Source organism: Nicotiana attenuata, unplaced genomic scaffold (genome assembly GCF_001879085.1).
Source record: "Nicotiana attenuata strain UT unplaced genomic scaffold, NIATTr2, whole genome shotgun sequence".
Taxonomy (NCBI): domain Eukaryota; kingdom Viridiplantae; phylum Streptophyta; class Magnoliopsida; order Solanales; family Solanaceae; genus Nicotiana; species Nicotiana attenuata.
The window spans coordinates 296,454-315,055 of NW_017670790.1; the positions used below are offsets into that span (position 1 = coordinate 296,454).

Sequence of the window (18,602 nt, forward strand, 5' to 3'; positions counted from 1 at the left end):
AACTAACATTTTTTTGAATTTTAATTTTGAATTAATTGGTCACATTGCTTGAATTAATAAATATAGATATCTTATAATTATCAATAAAAAAACGAATATACAAAAAATATTCCACTCATTCAAATTGGAGTTTTAAAATTATTTTACAATAAATAAAAAACTACCAATTCAAATTGGAGAGTAATTTCTTCCTAATATAGTTGTAGTATGTGTTTGTATATATATATATATGGGAGTAGATATTATACTAAATTGGTCATTTATTAATAATTTATATATCAATTTAACAATATTAAGTAATGGATAATACAATTAGATAACCACAGAACACACACGCGCGCGCGCACACACACACACACACACACACACACACACACACACACACATATATATATATATATATATATATATATATATATATATATATATATATAAGACCTATAAAAATAATTATAATTATTACGAGAAAAGTCGTACATATACACATAACTGAAATCATAATAAACTATTAGTCATAAATGAAGAATACTAGAAAAAAATAATCAATGATGTCAATACATATACTAATTAAATTTCTCATGTAGGAAAATTTAGTTACTAAATAGAACTCATAATTTCATAATGAGAAATATAAAAATACAAAGAAACTATTAGGATATTATATATACGATAATATATCATATATAAAACACATTTTATTAATTAGTAAAAATATTAGAACATTTTTTTATAAAAATAATAAAAGGTTTATCTCTTTATACTTTTGATGAATTCAAAATTATAATTTACTAAAAAAAATTATACTATTTAAATTTCCAGTAATATATAAATTGAGAAAAATAATCAAATATTATAGTAGAAAAGAATGTAGGAAAGGAAGTGGATAAAGATTATTATACAATATTTATATTTTGAATCAATTAATAAATAAATATAAATATATAACACTCAAGAAAATTATTGATAAATTTAGACAATTGAAGAATTTTAAACAGTATAACACAAGTATAAAAATATATATTTTCGGAATACGTATGTTCTACTAGAAGAAAAGTAGTATCCAAATATTAAGCTAATTGATAAATTAATAAAAAATTACATCAATAAAAGTATAGTACTAAGTACTTGCTAATTTAATAAAGAATAAATAATTTATTTGTTTGCTATAATTCTTTGTATCCTTTGATTTTTTATAAATTTTATTATATTCATATACACTATATTAAATAAGAAAATAATACTAACTAATATTTATTAAAATAATATAATATATTAGATCATAATTTTATAATATTAATATTCTATCAAATTATCGCATCGCGCACGAGTTCCAACACTAGTTAGTTAAGAAAAGAAAAGAATTAATAGTCCGTTAAGTTTTCCTCGAGGAGGGCCGACTTTTTCTTTAAAAAAAAAAAAACTTTACTTACCTGTCCCAAATAATAGGACAATTTTTTTATTTAAGAAACTTCTATATTACGATTCCCGTTCTCCATACAATGTTTTGAAGAACAAAGAGCGGCACATTTTCCCGCTCCCTTGAAATTTCTCTCTTTAGACAACACTCAACACCACGCCCAAAATCGCCACCGTCAATCACCGCCACTGCGCTGCCTTCCGCGGCCGCAGTCATGGATTCCTCCACCGCCACTGCTCTCCTCACAGAAATTCAATCTTCCTCCAAATTCACCACCAATACCTACAATAACTTCTCCAATTACCTCCACGAATTCACCACTCTCTCCAAACCAAACAAGTCCTCAAAACCCTCAAAATCCACTGACGTTAATACTATCATCCGTTCACTTGCCAAACAGTTCCTTTCTTTCCTCAATAAAGCCCTAAGCCTTTTACCCAAACGTTTATCTGAATCGCCCAGAATTCCTGACGAATCTGCCCCTCACTTGTTCGATATTTACAGGTTATGCCTTAACTGCCTTGAGTGTATCTCTTCGCAGCTGTCGTGTAAACCCTACACCATTCAAGCCCAAAGAGTTCGTTACATTCATTGTCTGGAATCATGGGAGAAATACGAGGAAGCCGAATGTGAAGGACTCTCTGTACTTAAGGTTCTTCGCCATAACGCCATTGGTAAAACCAAGGCAGAAACAAAGAAGTCGAAATTAGGGGTGTCAACTCAGCTGCATTTGTTGCCTCAGTTGGCCGAAGAGAATGTGGATCAAGAATTTGCTCTGTTGGTTGTAGAGGTTGTTGTTACACTTGTTAAGTGTGCTTCTTTAATTCAGAATAAGGCGGTCAGTGAATATCATGGACTTCTTGATTTGGTTAAAGAAGTTGCGCCATGGTTGAAGTGAGTCACTCTTGGCCATTTATGATTGCATCTTATGTTGTTGATTAATTTCGTGAATTATTTGAACCTTATAAAAGATTATTGATAATTTTGAACCGTGCTATATTCTTTACAATGTGAGAGAATGTGTTTAACTGATTGGAGTTAAAATCTTTGGATACTTCAGGGTTTTGGATACAAATGCTCAGGATAAATTGCATCGGGTGCTTGTGACATATTTGAACAGAATAACAATGACTATGTTTGTGGACTTTACAAAATTCAGTGGGGATTTGGTGCGGGAATTTTGTAAAGAAGCCTTGTGTCAAATTAAAAATTCATCCTTAAACGATCAACTCTTCAAGGTGAATCTCTCATGTTCACATTCACCTTTTCTAGAACGTCTTTTCTGTCTAAGCTAACATGTATATGTAATCACAGTTTGCAAGGAAGATATGCTCTTCTATCTTCTCACAAGAACTTGAGGAATGCTCTGGGATTGTTGACACATTAAAATATGTGCTGGATACCATGGCTGCAGAAATGAAGGTATTATATTGCTCCTTTCATAGATTATTGATCTTGAACAACTATATTTTGTTGTTTATAGGAGCCGGTATTTATTCTTTTCATTTGCTTGATCTGCATTGTCCGATACATGGGGAGAGAATACAGTGGTATATACAAATGAATAATCTAATCGATAAAAAGATGAATAATTTATTAAGACGAGTAAGTGAGCAAGTTTACAATTTTCCATAGGACAAGGTAGGGGGACCTCATGTGTTTAATTGGCCAGTTAAAGTACATCAAACAAATTGCTGGTTCTTATTATATGGTAATTTAAGGCCGTCCAGCAATGAAACTACGAGGCTTCAGATGTTATGTGATCTGGTGAAGCTACTGATGTTGAGGTCAAATAATTTGAACTTAGGGCTGTTCTTGGTGCAAATCTGTGTTCAATGTTGCGTCTGACCAGTGAGAAGGACAATGGAGAGTTCGAAGGAACAAGAAGGAAAGAAAAGTATTTTGACTGCCACGGTGCCACCTAGAATCCTACAGAAATCCTCCCAAACCGCAAGGTAAATTTGCATAAAATTCCACATGCTTAAACCAACAAAAGCTTCAACAACAAAGATAGAAATTAACTCCTCGCCTTCTGCACTGCTAAACTTGAACCAAAGCATTCATAAGCTTGTACTTATACTTTCCCCCCCTAATATTTTAACTGATTACAGAGCTTCTACACAATTTGCTCCAAATAAAACTTGGGAAATGATAAATAAGTAGGACTCACTGACTTAGTGACCTCATTTACTGAATAATACAAAATGAACAATACACCTCTGAATATTTAACGTAATCATACCAAACAAAAAAATGAGCAGTGACTTGTCTATTTTGTATTACTCGCTCTATCTTGAATTGAATATTCATTTTTTTTTTTTACTTTTAGAAGTTACACTTCAGCATCTTTGCGTCAAAAGTTTTATACATTCTCAAACTTTTAGAATTGCATTAATTATCTTCTGATGTACCTGAACTTGGTCAAATGACAAAAAAGTTTAACATAAATACAGCTCCTAAATGTCCTAATTGTAAATTATTGGTGTCACAACATAATGTATTTTATGTTGTTTTGCCAGTGCGTTGCTGTTGCATCACACAGTTAATACTACTACTTATTTCTCAACTGAAGCTTTCTAGAAATCACTTGTTGTCTTGAGGTCACCTATGGTAATTTCATACACATCATACAAGATTTTTGCTTCTTTCTTGCTAACTTTAAGAAAATGTCTATTTTTTGTTTTATTGCCTTTCTTTTCCTAGGAGTCTTCTTATTTTGTTTCCATGGTTAAAGTAATGATTCTAAATTTTACATTTCTTTTCTATCCTTGCGACATAAAAGTGTAATGTATGCAATTTCATGACTTTGTTTAAGCTGTGCTTCTTTCTTGATAAACTTCCAGGAAATGTCTATTTTTGTTTCACTACCTTTCTTTTCTTACGAGTTGTACTTTTGTGTGAAATTTCTTTTTTATCTTTATTTCCTTGGTTAAATGATGATTCTAAATCTTATTCTTCTTTTCATTGATAAAACATCTTATCTTTCTTTTCTATTCTTGCTAAATATGCAATTTCATGACTCTATTTAAGACAATGCCCTTACAATTGTTTATGAGGATTGAAGTAATTACTTCATTTATACCTTTCTATTTAGTTAAAAATATTGATGTGTTCAAAGAATGTATTTTCATTGTTATGCTAAAGATAATCTCCTTATTTTTCCTTGAATGGTGCGATGCACTATTAATTCAATGATCTATTTCAGAACTTGTTTTTCTTTGCCTTGTCTTTCACTGTTTCTATTATTTATTTGACGATATGCTTGTCCTTACAAAAATAGTATGATTCTGTGAATGTTACCGGGCAGGTCGGAAAGGAGAGCAGAATCATAGAAATTCTGGAGCTTTTTTGTTATTGCGCCCATAAATGCCGAAGTGTTAATGCAAATGTCTGTAGTACCCTGTCTGCCCATTTGGAAGAATTAGCCATTCACTTGAAAAAACATCACATTGAGTTAGCAGGTTCTCAGGTAAGCTTTTAGCGGTTTATTTTTGTTATTTATCTCTTCAACGACTCCCATGCATTTATGGAAGACTTTGGTTAAGGAATGTCCTACTTATGACAGAATTGGTTCTTTTGAAGGATAAGCCACCCACTGATTTGATTCTGGGGCTTTATGCTACTGGACTGCTCATTAACGAGTCCAATATTCACTCCATTACCCAGGGAAATTCAAGAGCTCTTTCCTCTGATAGCAAGGACGTGCTGCAAAAACTAAGTAGTTTGCTCAACTTTTTAAAATCGTACTTTGAAATAGACAGCAAAGGAAGCAACACATCACAAAAGAGAATGCTTTATATTCTGTCTTATTTTGCTGTACTGAAGTTCCTGTGCCAACCACTTGCCGAGTATGTTATCTCAACAAGGAAAGAAATTCTTAGCGAAACAGAGGCTGTTTCCTGCAATACTTACTTAGAAATTATCCACGATGTGTTCAAGCAGTACATTAATGTCTTCCTACACCACAGGTATGTCACTAGTATATGGCAAATCTTGCTCTCCTGTGAGGTTGATTTTAACTTGTTATAAATTTTTTTCAACCTTTAAAGAACTGAATTTTTTAGCTCGATTTGGAATTACATATTCAGAAGGCATTGTTAGGTTTCTGAACTCAGTATTTAGTGTTTTTATTTTTATTTTTTATGAACAAATGCGATTTCTGTTTTTTATATAAAATTTTAGCTTCTTTGCTAAAATTGATCTAGCTATTTTCTGGTCTTTTTCATCATTAAAATTGTCTTGGTCCTTCTGTTTAATCTAGTCAATAGTTTATTTTATGTAATCTTTATGTGTTTCACCTTTTTGGATGCAGTGCCGCTGATAGCAAGCAAGATCATTGTGATGATGCTAACAAAATGTTACTTCATGTAGCAGTGGCTACTTTCACTCTTTCTCTACGAACAAAACGTGATACCAAGGTTTCTGCTGTTGTTCATGCTACTAAGTTGATTAAGATTGCTATTGATATCATGTACCACCACCATTACTATCCCATGTGACATATCATAATTATTGAATGATAGTAGCTTACTAGCTCCACTTTAACAATGGATTAAAGCTATTCTCTTTTTCTTGTTATTGCAGGAAACTGTTAGATTTATCAAGTATCTCATTCCAAGTGAACGGATTCAAGCCAGCGGACTTAAGTATCTCTTCACTTCTTTTTACAACATCGCTGTTGTATTATACAGAAATAAGCAAATGATAGAGGTATGAACATATAGAGAGATTCTCGTGACTCTTTTTACTGTTTTCACTTTCCACATGGTCGATTCATTGCTAATGAAGAAGATGCAGCTTCTTATTCACCTCCACATTCTTGATGTTTTATCAATTTGAATCAATTACCATTTGAAGGGACACTCAGATCATTGAGTATGCTAGTATTTGGGTGGGTGGTGAGAGAAGAGAGAGGCCAGTGTTATGGCATAAGAAACTTTGATCTATCCCTTATATGTGCTTAAGAAGTACCGGTTGTATTCAGAACATAAACAAAATAGTTGCATAAGGGGAAAGCATGGGTTTCGTCCTAAAAGATGTTTAAGTTAGAGGAGTGAACTTTACCCTATCTGTTATGATTCTGATGCTTTAAGTTCACTAGGAAGCTGCATAAATCAAATGATGTCTGGTCCATGGGCTAACTCAATTGCAAAAGCACTTCTGGAAATTATGAAGGGATGAAAGTAGAAAACATGTGTCGGAAAACAAAGAAATAGGAAACCAGATAGTTTATTCTTGTCTGTAGGAGAAGGGGAGAAAACATGGAATAATTTCTAATGGGTGAGAAGTTTGATACTAAGAAACAACGCAAGATTGTGTTGCCTATTGATTGGGAAGAGTTGGATGAAATTACTGCCCAGATAACTACAACAACAACAACAACAAACCCAGATTAATCCCATACGTGGGGTTTGGGGAGGGTAGTGTGTACGCAGCCTTACCCCTACCCTATAAAGGCAGAGAGGCCGTTTCCGATAACTGTTACTGAATTAAAAAAAATCACGCGTTTTCCTATCCGATTTTTGCTATATTGTTTCTTCCTTTGCAGGCTGCTAAAGCTCTGAAACTATGCTGCAAAGCATCTTGGAATCATGTGATACGTCTTTGTGAATTTTTCAAGCATGAATCAGATAAATTTCAAAATGATCTGTCAGAAGATGCTCTGATTGGTTTCATTGATGAGGCTTGCGGGAAAACTTCTTTTCTTTTGGAGGTGCTTAATCATAGTAGTGATCGTAAGATCCAAAAAGTCCTCATTGATAGCCTTAAAAGCTGGTCTGCTGCAGAGCATTTGTTCAAAAAACTGCCAAGTCCCATATCTATAGTGAAGCAGTTTGTGAAGGTAAAATCCAAAGTTTGGTTGTTTGCCTCTCTTATTTTTAATTTAATGCAATCATGAATTATATGTTGGCCTTGCTGGCATCATCTTAATGAATTTCTTTGACGTGGATCTGCTTTCAGATGGAATTGAAGGTTAACAATGTGGATATTGAGGATGGTACCACTATGTTGTATTCTTTGTTGTCACCTTCTGTAGAATCGAAACAGGCTCTTGGAATCATATTGGAGCAGGTCTAACACACACACTCTTCCTGGTTGAGTTTGTTAATACTTGTAATCCCTTTCTGCAGTTATATTTTATTTTGATGTGCTTTGTTTGCTTAACAGTAGATGCTGCTAACAACTGATACTTATACTTCATCAGGAGCTTCTGGCATATAGAGAATTGAATGCACGAAATCCAAGACTATGTCAGGAAATGTGCTTGAAAATAATAGGTCTTCTTTTACAAAAAGTGTATGCCTCCAAGGACAGCTATTTACAGAGATGTAGAGTCCTTATTGTTAAGGGAGAGGTGTTAAGAGCCAATGGATTCGAAAACCTGAAAGATTGCATTCAGTGTCTATCAGAAGGAATAGCTGTAGTGGTAAGCCATTGTTTATGTCTGCCTCTTCATATATTGAGTTACAGTAATCAGAGCTTGATTGTCTAAGTTGATGTTAATAATTATGTCAGGTTATACCTTTTGCAGGAAAGCTCTTTAAAGCAGAAAAACTGTGTAGCAAATTTAGCCTGCACGAATTCAGCTTCTCATCTGGCGGCCTATGCGTATTGTGCACGTGCACTATGTACCAATGAGATTGAACCAAACTCAAAGGTGCTACAGCGTAAAAGGCTAGTCTCCTGCATTGATAATTATGGTTTCTCTGGGGGCAAACAGTTGAGCTAATTATGTTTCATTTGGAAGGAAAAGGAGGGAGTTCTGTTATTTAAAAAAAAAATTAATTTGTGTTAGTATATCCCATATTGGTCGAGGGAATATAGGCTATTGTCTCCTTATATGGTCTTGGGCAATTCACTCCGCATGAGCTGGCTTTTGGGTTGAATTAGGCCCAAGGTTTATTTTCTTCCCATGGTATCGGAGACAAGACAGATCCATCCTATTCTTGGTTTACCTAATGTTGGGCCTATATTTTATATTGTCAATACCCTAGATGTAGCCATATGCATGGCGGGGAGCGATTAGAATGTCGCACATTGGGTTGATGGAATGGACTGTTGTCTCCTTATATGGTTTTAGGCAATCCTCATCTTATGAGCTAGTACCTTTTAAAGGTTGAGTTAGGATTATCCTTTTTCTTCACAATTTGATTGCTGTGAGAATTCGCGGGAGAAAAATCTGTTTATTAACAATGATACAATGAGCGCTATATATAATAGTTATTCTACTCCTACTACATATGGGATTTAGGACATATTCTACTCCTGCTATATATGGGACTATGACACATTCTACTCCTACTACATATAGGACAAGGACTATTTACACATAACTATCTAACACTCCCCCTCAAGCCGGTGCATACAAATCATATATACCGAGCTTGTTGCATATGTAACTAATACGAGGACCAGTGAGGGACTTGGTGAAAATATCTGTTTGATGTAATTTATATGGATAGGCTCGGAATCACTAGACGAGTAAGTTGTCCTGAAGAAGTTTCGTTAAAAAGTGGCCAAAATGGCTCACACGCGCTGGAAAGTTACTGTAGCTCGCCGGAACCCTAGTTGTGACAGCGTGTGAGGGACTTTCTGCCGGAGCGATTGACTTTTTTCGAACAAGATGGTGGTGTTGGTTTTTGCACAACACTTACCGATGAGGAGATAACGCAAATCAATCTTGAGAGTTATCAACCGGAAAGACGCACATTGACTGAATTTCTTTGTTCCGATTGGACTGAAATTTCTGGGGTTTGGTCGCAAAAGGGTTTCGGATCTGATGGTGGTATTGGTAGATGCACAGTACCACTGTAGAAGCGATGAAACCCGATGAGATATTTCTTCGCGGATGTCGCTGGAATGACGCACAACGATAATTTTCTCACTGAAGCTCTGATACCATGTGAGAATGCACGGGAGAAAAATCTATTTATTAACAATGATACAATGAGCCCTATATATAATAGTTATTCTACTCCTACTACATATGGGACTAGGGCATATTCTACTCCTGCTATATATGGGACTAGGACACATTCTATTCCTACTACATACAGGACAAAGACTATTTACACATAACTATCTAACAATTGCTTTAAAGAAGAGAAAAGAAATCTGAAAATTTAATTCTCACGTTCAACTTTATTTCGTCATACCAATGAACAAATCAGTGCATATGTTTAGTTACTTTCTTTCTCCCTGACTTGGAAAACCCTTCCCGTGTTTATTGAATACTTATCTATTGTTTTATTCCCCCCACTCTCCCTCCTTTTTGAACAGAGACTTTATGAAGATATTCATGCTGCAGCTAGACTCTGGATGAGTCTCAATCACTGCCATGCACCTGATCAGTGTAGGATGTCTGATATTATGTTGAATATGTTGCATCAGATTGTCGACTTGTTATCACTGAAGGTAATCTCTAATCTTGATGTCACTTTGTATTTGCACAAATTTTCAGTTGACAAGTTAGAAGGCCCTTGTGACATGCATTTAAATATGCATCTTAGGTCTAACCGATCATAACCTTTTGTTTTGCCCTTTAAACTTCTCTTATTTTTTTGGCCACTCTGACTGGTTCAATCTTTGATGACTCATGTGTCAGTTATGTTAAGTAAGTGATACTTGTGCACGAGAGAAAAATATATTTTGGATATCCAAGTGTTTTACAATAGCCCTATTTATATACAATGTTTACATAGAACTACACAGCTATATCCTGATCCGGGACACTATATATTTCCAACTATCTAACAATATATTTTTGGCTTAGTTTCATGTAAGGGATCCATCTTTCTAGGACCCATAAGGAGCATTTTCCATTTCGAGAAGTTGTTAAGAATCCCTTCGACCCTTCCTACAATGCAATTTTCTTGACGCTAAATGTTCCACTAACATATACCATGGAAATTTTTTTTGAGAAATAAATTGCCATTGCTTGGCTTCCTGGAAGCTTCTTCCAGTAGATTTTAATATTTTTTTTTTCAAGAACCTGGAGTTTTCTGAGAGGTACTTATTTATCACTTATTTGAATGCATAAAATTGCTTTTCTCGTTCAACAGTCCCTTTCCTATGAAAAACAATATTGTTGGTTTGAATTGCTGCCTTTCCTATGAAAAATGTGCACGAGTTTTCATTCTGATATTTGCTGAAGAGTGCTGAATCTTTGGTAATGAGATATGTCAATTTGCATGATCTCTTGTCATCTTGTTCTTCCATTTTTCAGGGCTACCTGGAAATTCATCCAGACATATATGAGATGATGATACAAATATTTAGGAAGAACATTCCATTAGAGAAGTCTGTGTCGTTACTATGGAGATATAGAAGACTTAGTCATGCTCTCTGTACTTCACCGGTGAATGATATGTTCATCAAAACATTGTCAAACCATTGTGGTGAACTTTCCAAGTCCCTCGAATATTGGATGAAGTGCATGGAAGCGTCTCAACCACAATTAATTGGGTTTCAGCAGAGCTTTCTAACCCTTGCTCTTTCTTCTAAAGTGTCTCGTAGTCATCAAAGTTTTCTCCACTGTGACATTACAGACGATAAAGTTAAGCTCACTGCTGCAGAGCTAATTCACACTGTAAGCTTATAGGATAGACACAACATGTTGCATTTATTCTGGCTGCCAGTGTGGTTACACCTATTAACTGGAGCTGCTATTTGTTCTTAGGTTCCTTTATCCAGCGGTGCAGCCTTTCTTTCTACTTATCTTTACTATGACTTGAGTGAGAGACTGATTCTAAATGGACGACTGGTTGAGGTAAAATAATGGCTATAACATTTTGCATGATTGTAGGGGCTACAACTTAAAGTTTTCTTCATCATTTGTTTGAATCAATTTCACTTTTTCATGGAATGTTAAAAACTTTAGCTAGTGGAATCCAGTATGCGTGACCTCACTTGGGGTTTTACCTTTGGCTTTTATTCTTGGGTTGACATACCCCAGCAGACCACATGGATCCATGCTCCAAAAGACTATTTGCCATCTATTACGTGAAAATTTGACCATAAAGTGGGTGGTCAGGTGTTTTTGGGGTTTTGGTTTCTAAACGTCAAATTATTCTCTAAATTTCAGCATGGCACTGATTGCTAATTGTTGAGATGCTATTTAATGTTAATTCAATGCCTGTAGGCTCTTGCTTATGCAAAAGAGGCCCATCGTTTACGAAGTAAACTTCTTCAAGAAAACTTCTTCTATCAGATAGAGGAGCAGAGTGAGGTATATGGTCTCACAGCCTTCCAGATATATGATCCTGTGGCTGCAAAGGCTTGGTTTCCTGAAAGTGTCTCGTTTGACTTTGATGGTTCTATACTTACTCCTTGGACTATCCTCCAATGTTATCTGGAAAGCATATTACAGGTCTATCATTATTGTTATAGTTGTTGTCATTATTTAATACATACACAAAAATAGTTGCTCTTTAATTTGAATTGGATGTGTTGGGAGAATCTAATTGACCATGATAGCATAAACCAATGCAACAGGTTGGAACTGTTCATGAGATGCTTGGAAATGGAACTGAGGCTAAGGCACTTCTAGTATGGGGGAAAAACATCTCATGTAATCAGAGTTTGCCCCTCTTCATAATTTCATTCTGTTGCATGTTAGGTAACATTTTTTCCCAATTTATTTACCTTTCCTTGTATATCACAATGGATGCTTGCTGTGGTTTCTGGATTTTTAACTTAGTGTCTTCTTATTGTTTATCAGGAAAACTATACACTAAACAACATCTCTGGGAATTGGCAGACAAGGAACTAAATACTGCTAAGCAAACATTGGCTGAAAACTATGATGCCATCTCTTGCCTAAAATGCAGAATTATTCTGGAGGTTTCAATTGATCTGCTAATAGGAGATCTATGGAGACTCCAACATTGTGATGCTGTAAATTCCTCTACTGTGGAATTTTTATATAGTGTTAAAGAGAAGTATAGATCTGCCTTTGAGAAGCTGAATAACTTCGGCTGGGAGGATTCTGTTGGTTGGCCCCTGGGAGCAAGTTCCCAGCACACCAAGCACCAGGCTACTTCATTTGCAAACGGTGCAAAAGATCCTTCAGGCTTGAAGGAGTTACCATCCCAGATGGGGAAGCTGGACTATGCAGTTGAAGGGAGAAGGACTAGGAAGACCAAAAAAGAGTCTGACCATAATTTAAGGATGACACGGTCTAGATCTCATGCTATGAAAAAATGTGAAAGCTCTGTGGATGATAAACATTCAAGTGGTGCTGAAAACATGAGCTGTAAGCGTCTTACTAGTATGTTTCTTTCCAGATAAGACTTAAGATAGAAACTGTTATTCACTGCTGATGTTGGTCATACATTCACAGGTATGTGCTTCAGATTGAAGTGTTGGCACCATCTTCCTCTTGAAGTTCTCCAATCTGGATCTTTGAGTAATTTCATATACTTGAAATGGGAGCTTGTGCGCAGACAACTTTCACTGAGGCTTCTAACTACTATGGGTAGTGTGAAGTTCATTCTGGATGCCACTCTGTGTATCTTTCTTGTGAACAGTCACCTTCTTTAGCTGGCTCTGGACTGGTTTCCTTTTATGCAACATATTATGCATGCTCAGAATTCATGAATATATTACTAGGAATAATTCACAGCTTTTCTCTGAATGTTAAAAGATAATGAGTAAGTTGACACATCGTTGATGTTGAGGCGTAGGAGTAACCTGAAGATCCCAGGTTCGGAGCAGGTGACAAAACTCAATGTGAGTCCACCTGCTTCAGTCTTGGTAGGAGGTTTACTTCTGCGCTTTTGCACTGTTGCAGGCTGCATCGTGGAATAGTGGTGTCAGCAAACTGGCCTGGGTACCACCAACATAAAACAATTTGTTTGTGTTTCTCAAATTTTGTGCTGTCCATGTTAAGAGCATGGATCCATATATTTTTATTTTCCAATAGTAATAAACAATGTTGTTAAAAGCAACGGAGTGACACAAAGCAATAGGTCATCCCTTCTCGTGGGTAAAGCAGAATGCTTGAAAGAATCATGTGCTTTGTGCGATGAAGCGCTGAGCAATCTGAGCAAGAAGGGTCTGATTCTTTGAATTAACATTTAAATATGAGAAAAATAAAAAAATGTACAAAATTAGAGCCTTTGCCATCTGAGTGCTAGGAATTTGTTAGTTTTCTTGTGTATTCTCTGTTTAGTTTTTATTCTCCTATTCTTTATTTATAGCTCATGTTTGGGAAAATTGAAAATGACACTTGCAATCTAAGATAAGTATGAGTACAATTCCTGAAGCAATTAATTAAGTCAATATTACACATTGATTCTTTTCAATAGTTGATTAATGCAAGCGGAAAATCAGTTTTGCTATTGGATATCTTTTCTTGGCTTGTGGAAATTGCACTTTGATAATATTTACCCTTAGTGGTTGAGATTAATGTTGTATAATGGATGTTGAAATTAGTGAAGCTAAATGCAATTTTGATTTTATTAGTACTGGATTTCTACTTCTTTGATATTCTTTATTTTGCTGTAAATTGTGTTCTTTACTTTGAAAAGGCGCAGACCCTGATTCTCGCTTAAAGCCTCAGGAGGCTTGTCCTTTTTGCGCTTTCCACTTTTAAATCTCTGGTGAAATTTTTTCAGCCTTTGATCACTTAACACTTGTGCGCATTTTATCAAAACTGTGGGCCTGTTTCAGGAGCTATCATTTATTTCTAGGATGTCTGACTGAGTGTTTAAAATTCAACAGGATATTATGTTTGTTGTAAAAATATAGCACCTACATGCGCATGTAGTATTGATAATGTTTACTTTAAGTTGGGTCATCTTTATACTATGAGAGATAATTGAATATATATTTGAAAATATTTTCTTCATATGTTCCGACAAAACCCATTCCATTTGTCCATATTCTTTGCATTGTTTGTGTGCATGCTTGAACTATTCTGTGTTGCTCTTTCATTCTTCAAACTTCATCAAAATAATGAACTCTGTGGTCCACTTGTGGGTCTATTCTTTCAAGACACAGTAGACATTTCCATGGATAAATGTTTGTGCCCGTTTAGATTTGAACGCATGAATTGCAGCTGAAAGTGCTTGATGCATGAACTAATAATCATACCTGTGTGAGTGTTCTTCTTTTTCGCACTCATTAAGTTTTCAACTTCGTTTTTTGGCCTTACCTCTTATCTTATGGCAGGAAAATGCATAGGTCTTTCTGGTGATAGCCATGAAGCGCAAAAGCTTTTTTTGCAAAGTTTGTCACTGTTCAGTGCAGATTCATCCTGTCCCAAGTACTCTTCTCTGCCACTTATGTCCTTGGTTGACCAGATGGGACAGGATATGGCGGTTGAATTGGCCGTTGATCATTCAGTTATGCTTTACCACATATGCTGTTCCATTTTGAATAGCTATTCTTGCAAGGCAACCAGGTATGCGTGCAGAAATATATGCAAGTTGTCATGTATTTTCATATCCGGAACCTCGAACAAAAGATCGTTCTTGATATCAGCTTGACTAAGAGTTTTGAAATCCACACTACTAGTGTAAATGCGATAGAAATTTTTATTCCTTGCGTCTGTCAATCTTCAGCAGCTGAAAGATTGTTAATTAGATTCTTCTTGCAAATTACTTAACTAAGGCCTGTCAGTGTTGTAAAAATTAGCACTTCTATTCTTTCGTTAAAGGCCATCCAACAAATAGTGATTTTCCAAGTAACGGCTGAACTCTAATGAATTGTTGTGTAGAGTTTTATGGTTTTATGCATTCTGGAAGACATGCTTATTATGTGGTTTTGGTGTTTCTAAAGGAAAGGAAGGGGGTTGTGGTGTATGTTTGTCATTATGTAAGCTTTAGGAATATTTAGTTTTAGAGAATCCCTAATTTGCATGAAACAACTATTATTTAGTATCATATAGAAATGGACTTGAATAGAGCTGAGTGGAATCAAAAAATTCATGTAGCTGACTCCAACAAATTTGGGATTGAGGCTAGTCGGCTTATTGACTGAATTGTTTTGCCACTACTTGGTGCATTCGGTTGGAGAGAACCTGTGAAATTCCAAGTACAATCATTTCTTCCCACTGATTATGGGATAGATTGGAGCTTCTAGCATCATATTTGTGAAGTGCAGTAGGGCCGTTTCTCTGAATAGCCTCAACAACTGTGCGTCAATCGCATACTAGTTGTGTCGGCTATTTGAATCTTCGATATCCACTCCAATTTGTTTGGGTGCACTTCATAACTATTATCAATAATTTTTCGTTTAAGATAATTTCTGCTTGTAGCTTCCTTCAGAAAATGTTGTCGGACTATTTAGGTGTTTCTTTCTGTATCTCCTGTAATTCTGTGCATCTGCCTCTTTTTAGAGTGAGAATTCTTGTTATTAAATCAAAAGAATGCACTCTTCTATTAAGACACTATTTTAGTTTTCTCCCCTTAATGATTCATGTCACTAGGTCTGCTGTAAATAGCATGACTTGTAGCTTCTAGTTACTGGTTCTCAATATTTGGAGTAACCTGCTTTCTTTTGGTGTGTTGGCATCTTTAGTTGCTCAGTAATCCTTTTTTATCTGCTCTAGTCTTATGTGCAGTTAGAAATATGACTCCAAAGGTTGTTTATATTTCCTTGGTATCCAGATTGAATATCCATCTTCTCGTTTTGAAGTTGAACCATCTCATATAATCACCAAATAGGAAAATTTCGTGGGTTCCGCTGTTACTTCTCTCAAAACTAAATCATTTTCTTAAATATCTTGTAAAGTTTCTAGAAGTAATTTTTTGAAAATCCTAACTCTTATAACAATTTTCCTGTGTCATATAAGTACATTTGATCTGAGATAGTGGTTTGCTGCATATAGCCATATAGATATATCTAATGGGAATATTTTTCAACATTCACCACATAAGTACATAAGTTTTGTAGCCATGTATTTCCCTTGCTGTGTGCGTTAGCATTCACATGGTGAATCAGTTCATAATATTATTTTGCTGTTGTCAAGTCTGATTTTTTTTTCTTATGCAGAAAAACTAGCTGTAAAGAATGCCATGTTTTTTCATGCATCAAGTTATCAAAAGTTATTTCTTGGCTGAAGCTGGCCTTCATTCTCAGTCGTGAGATTCCTTTGCTTTCTCAGAAGGTTAGAATGTTTAGTTGATTCTGTACCAGAAATTCCAGTCTTATAGCCTGTTTGGTCAAGCTTAAAAAACAGCTTATTTCGAAAAGTGCTTTTTGGAGAAGTACTTTTGGATAGAAGCAATTTGTGTTTGGCTAATCACTATAAAAAGCACTTTTGAGAAATAATTTGTGTTTGGCCAAGCTTTTCAAAAAATGCTTTTAAGTATCAAATTACGAATAAGGACATGAAGTAATTTACTTAATACTAGTTAATATTACGTAAGTAAATAAATTGTTAGATAGTTATGTATAAATAATCCTAGTTCCATATTTAGTAGGAGTAGAATATGTCCTACTCCTATATGTAGTAGGAGTAAAATATGTATTATATATAGGGCTCATTGTATCATTGGTAAAAAATAGACTTTTCTCTCGTGCATTCTCACATGGTATCAGAGCTTCACTGAAAAAATTATTGTTGTGCATCATTCCATCGACATCCGGGAAGAAAGATCTCGTCGCCGTGCAATTTCGTGGTAACTTCGTCTTGTTCCCAGGGTTCATCACTCTACAGTGGTACTGTGCATATACCAGTACCACATTCAGATCTGAAACCCTTGTATGGCTAAATCTCAGAAATACCAGTCCCATCGGAACAGAAAAGTCAGTCACCATGCGTCTTTCCGGTTGACGACTCATGATTGATTTATGTTATCTCCTCATCGGTAAGTGCTGTGCGAAAACCAACACTACCATCTTTTTCGAAAAAGTTAGGCGACAAAACCCTAGTCAATTGCTCCGGCAGAAAGTCCCTCACGCGCCTCCATGCTCTAACAGAACTAGGGTTCCGGCGAGCGCGCCTGACATACGTGCCGACGCGTGGTGCACTTTCTGGCCAGAATTTTCAAAAATTTCTTTAGGGCAATTTTTTCGTGGGGTGATTCCGAGTTCACAAGTACATTTTCCTACAGATTCCGAGAACTTTGGAATTTTCTGCCGAGCTACAGTAACTTTCCGGCGTGTGAGAGCCATTTCGGCCACTTTTTGACAAAACTTCTTCAAGACAACTTACTCGTCCAATGATTCTGAGCCTACCTGTATAAATTACATCAAAATTTGACAACTTTTATTTTTCCGGCCTGAGCAGCGTACTTTTCTCGGCGTGAACAGTAATTTCCAGAAAAGTTTTTGTTTTCTGGTGGTGTTTTAGAACCTATTTTGTAGTGTTGAATTCGTCTTAGTCTCACTATTTTCAAAATTCTCCGGTCAACTTCTTTTTATCAGCAGCCACCTGGTTTCGTTGCTCAGGGGGAGTCTAGTGGCCTTGTATGTCGCTTGCGCCAGTTACTTTATGATCTAAAACAGTCTCCTCGAGCTTGGTTTGGTAAGTTCAACACAATTATCCAGGAGTTTGGCATGATTACATAGTAAAGTCGAATGATCAGCTTGCATATATTTTCACCGAGTCGCTCATTGGTCCTCGTCTTAGTTACATATGTAACAAGCTTGGTACATATGATTTATATGCACCGGCTTGAGGGGGAGTGTTACATAGTTATGTGTAAATAATCCTAGTTCCATATGTAGTAGGAGTAGAGTATGTCCTAGTCCCATATGTAGTAGGAGTAAAACATGTATTATATATAGGGCTCATTGTGTCATTATAATAAAATAGATTTTTTTCCCGTTCATTCTCACATAAATAAACTCAAAAATATATTGTTAAAGACAATACTTAATAAATAAACTCAAAAATATATTGTTAAAGACAATAATTAAGTATTTCCATTTTATTTAAGTAAAACATGAAAATGAAATGAAAAAGTACTTTAATTCTTTCAATATGTTTTATATTTATCAAAAAATCATTCAACAAATATAAAAGCATTCAATCATTATGTATTAGAAAGCTATCCTAAAAATAAGAAGAAATACTTATACATTAATATCCCTAGTATTACGTTTAAAATAGGTAAGATTATTTTGGTATATACTATATTTTGCTAAGGGTATTTTTGGTAAGAAGAAAAGTCAGAATTAGAAGCAGAAACTTTTTTTTTTTCTGCTTCTCAAAATTGCTCCTAACCCCCCCCCC

General features: G+C 35.3%; 1 protein-coding gene across 2 annotated transcripts in view; it reads left to right on the forward strand.

The window, feature by feature from the left end:
* The first annotated feature begins 1,500 nt into the window (after positions 1-1,500).
* The window catches only part of LOC109243351 (separase), a 22,397-nt gene continuing 5,295 nt past the window's right edge, over positions 1,501-18,602 (forward strand). The window contains exons 1-20 of one of the 2 annotated variants that reach the window (XM_019410266.1): positions 1,501-2,311; positions 2,478-2,655; positions 2,732-2,839; positions 4,725-4,886; positions 5,000-5,385; positions 5,730-5,835; positions 6,002-6,127; positions 6,966-7,259; positions 7,379-7,489; positions 7,623-7,844; positions 7,950-8,075; positions 9,698-9,832; positions 10,644-11,006; positions 11,097-11,186; positions 11,559-11,786; positions 11,912-12,035; positions 12,138-12,671; positions 12,759-12,893; positions 14,591-14,822; positions 16,415-16,529. In XM_019410266.1, coding sequence (XP_019265811.1) covers positions 1,632-2,311; positions 2,478-2,655; positions 2,732-2,839; positions 4,725-4,886; positions 5,000-5,385; positions 5,730-5,835; positions 6,002-6,127; positions 6,966-7,259; positions 7,379-7,489; positions 7,623-7,844; positions 7,950-8,075; positions 9,698-9,832; positions 10,644-11,006; positions 11,097-11,186; positions 11,559-11,786; positions 11,912-12,035; positions 12,138-12,671; positions 12,759-12,893; positions 14,591-14,822; positions 16,415-16,529 — 4,455 coding nt within the window. In that variant the 5' untranslated portion in view covers positions 1,501-1,631. The remainder of the gene's footprint in view (positions 2,312-2,477; positions 2,656-2,731; positions 2,840-4,724; positions 4,887-4,999; positions 5,386-5,729; positions 5,836-6,001; positions 6,128-6,965; positions 7,260-7,378; positions 7,490-7,622; positions 7,845-7,949; positions 8,076-9,697; positions 9,833-10,643; positions 11,007-11,096; positions 11,187-11,558; positions 11,787-11,911; positions 12,036-12,137; positions 12,672-12,758; positions 12,894-14,590; positions 14,823-16,414; positions 16,530-18,602) is intronic. The other variant, XM_019410267.1, reaches the window with a different exon arrangement.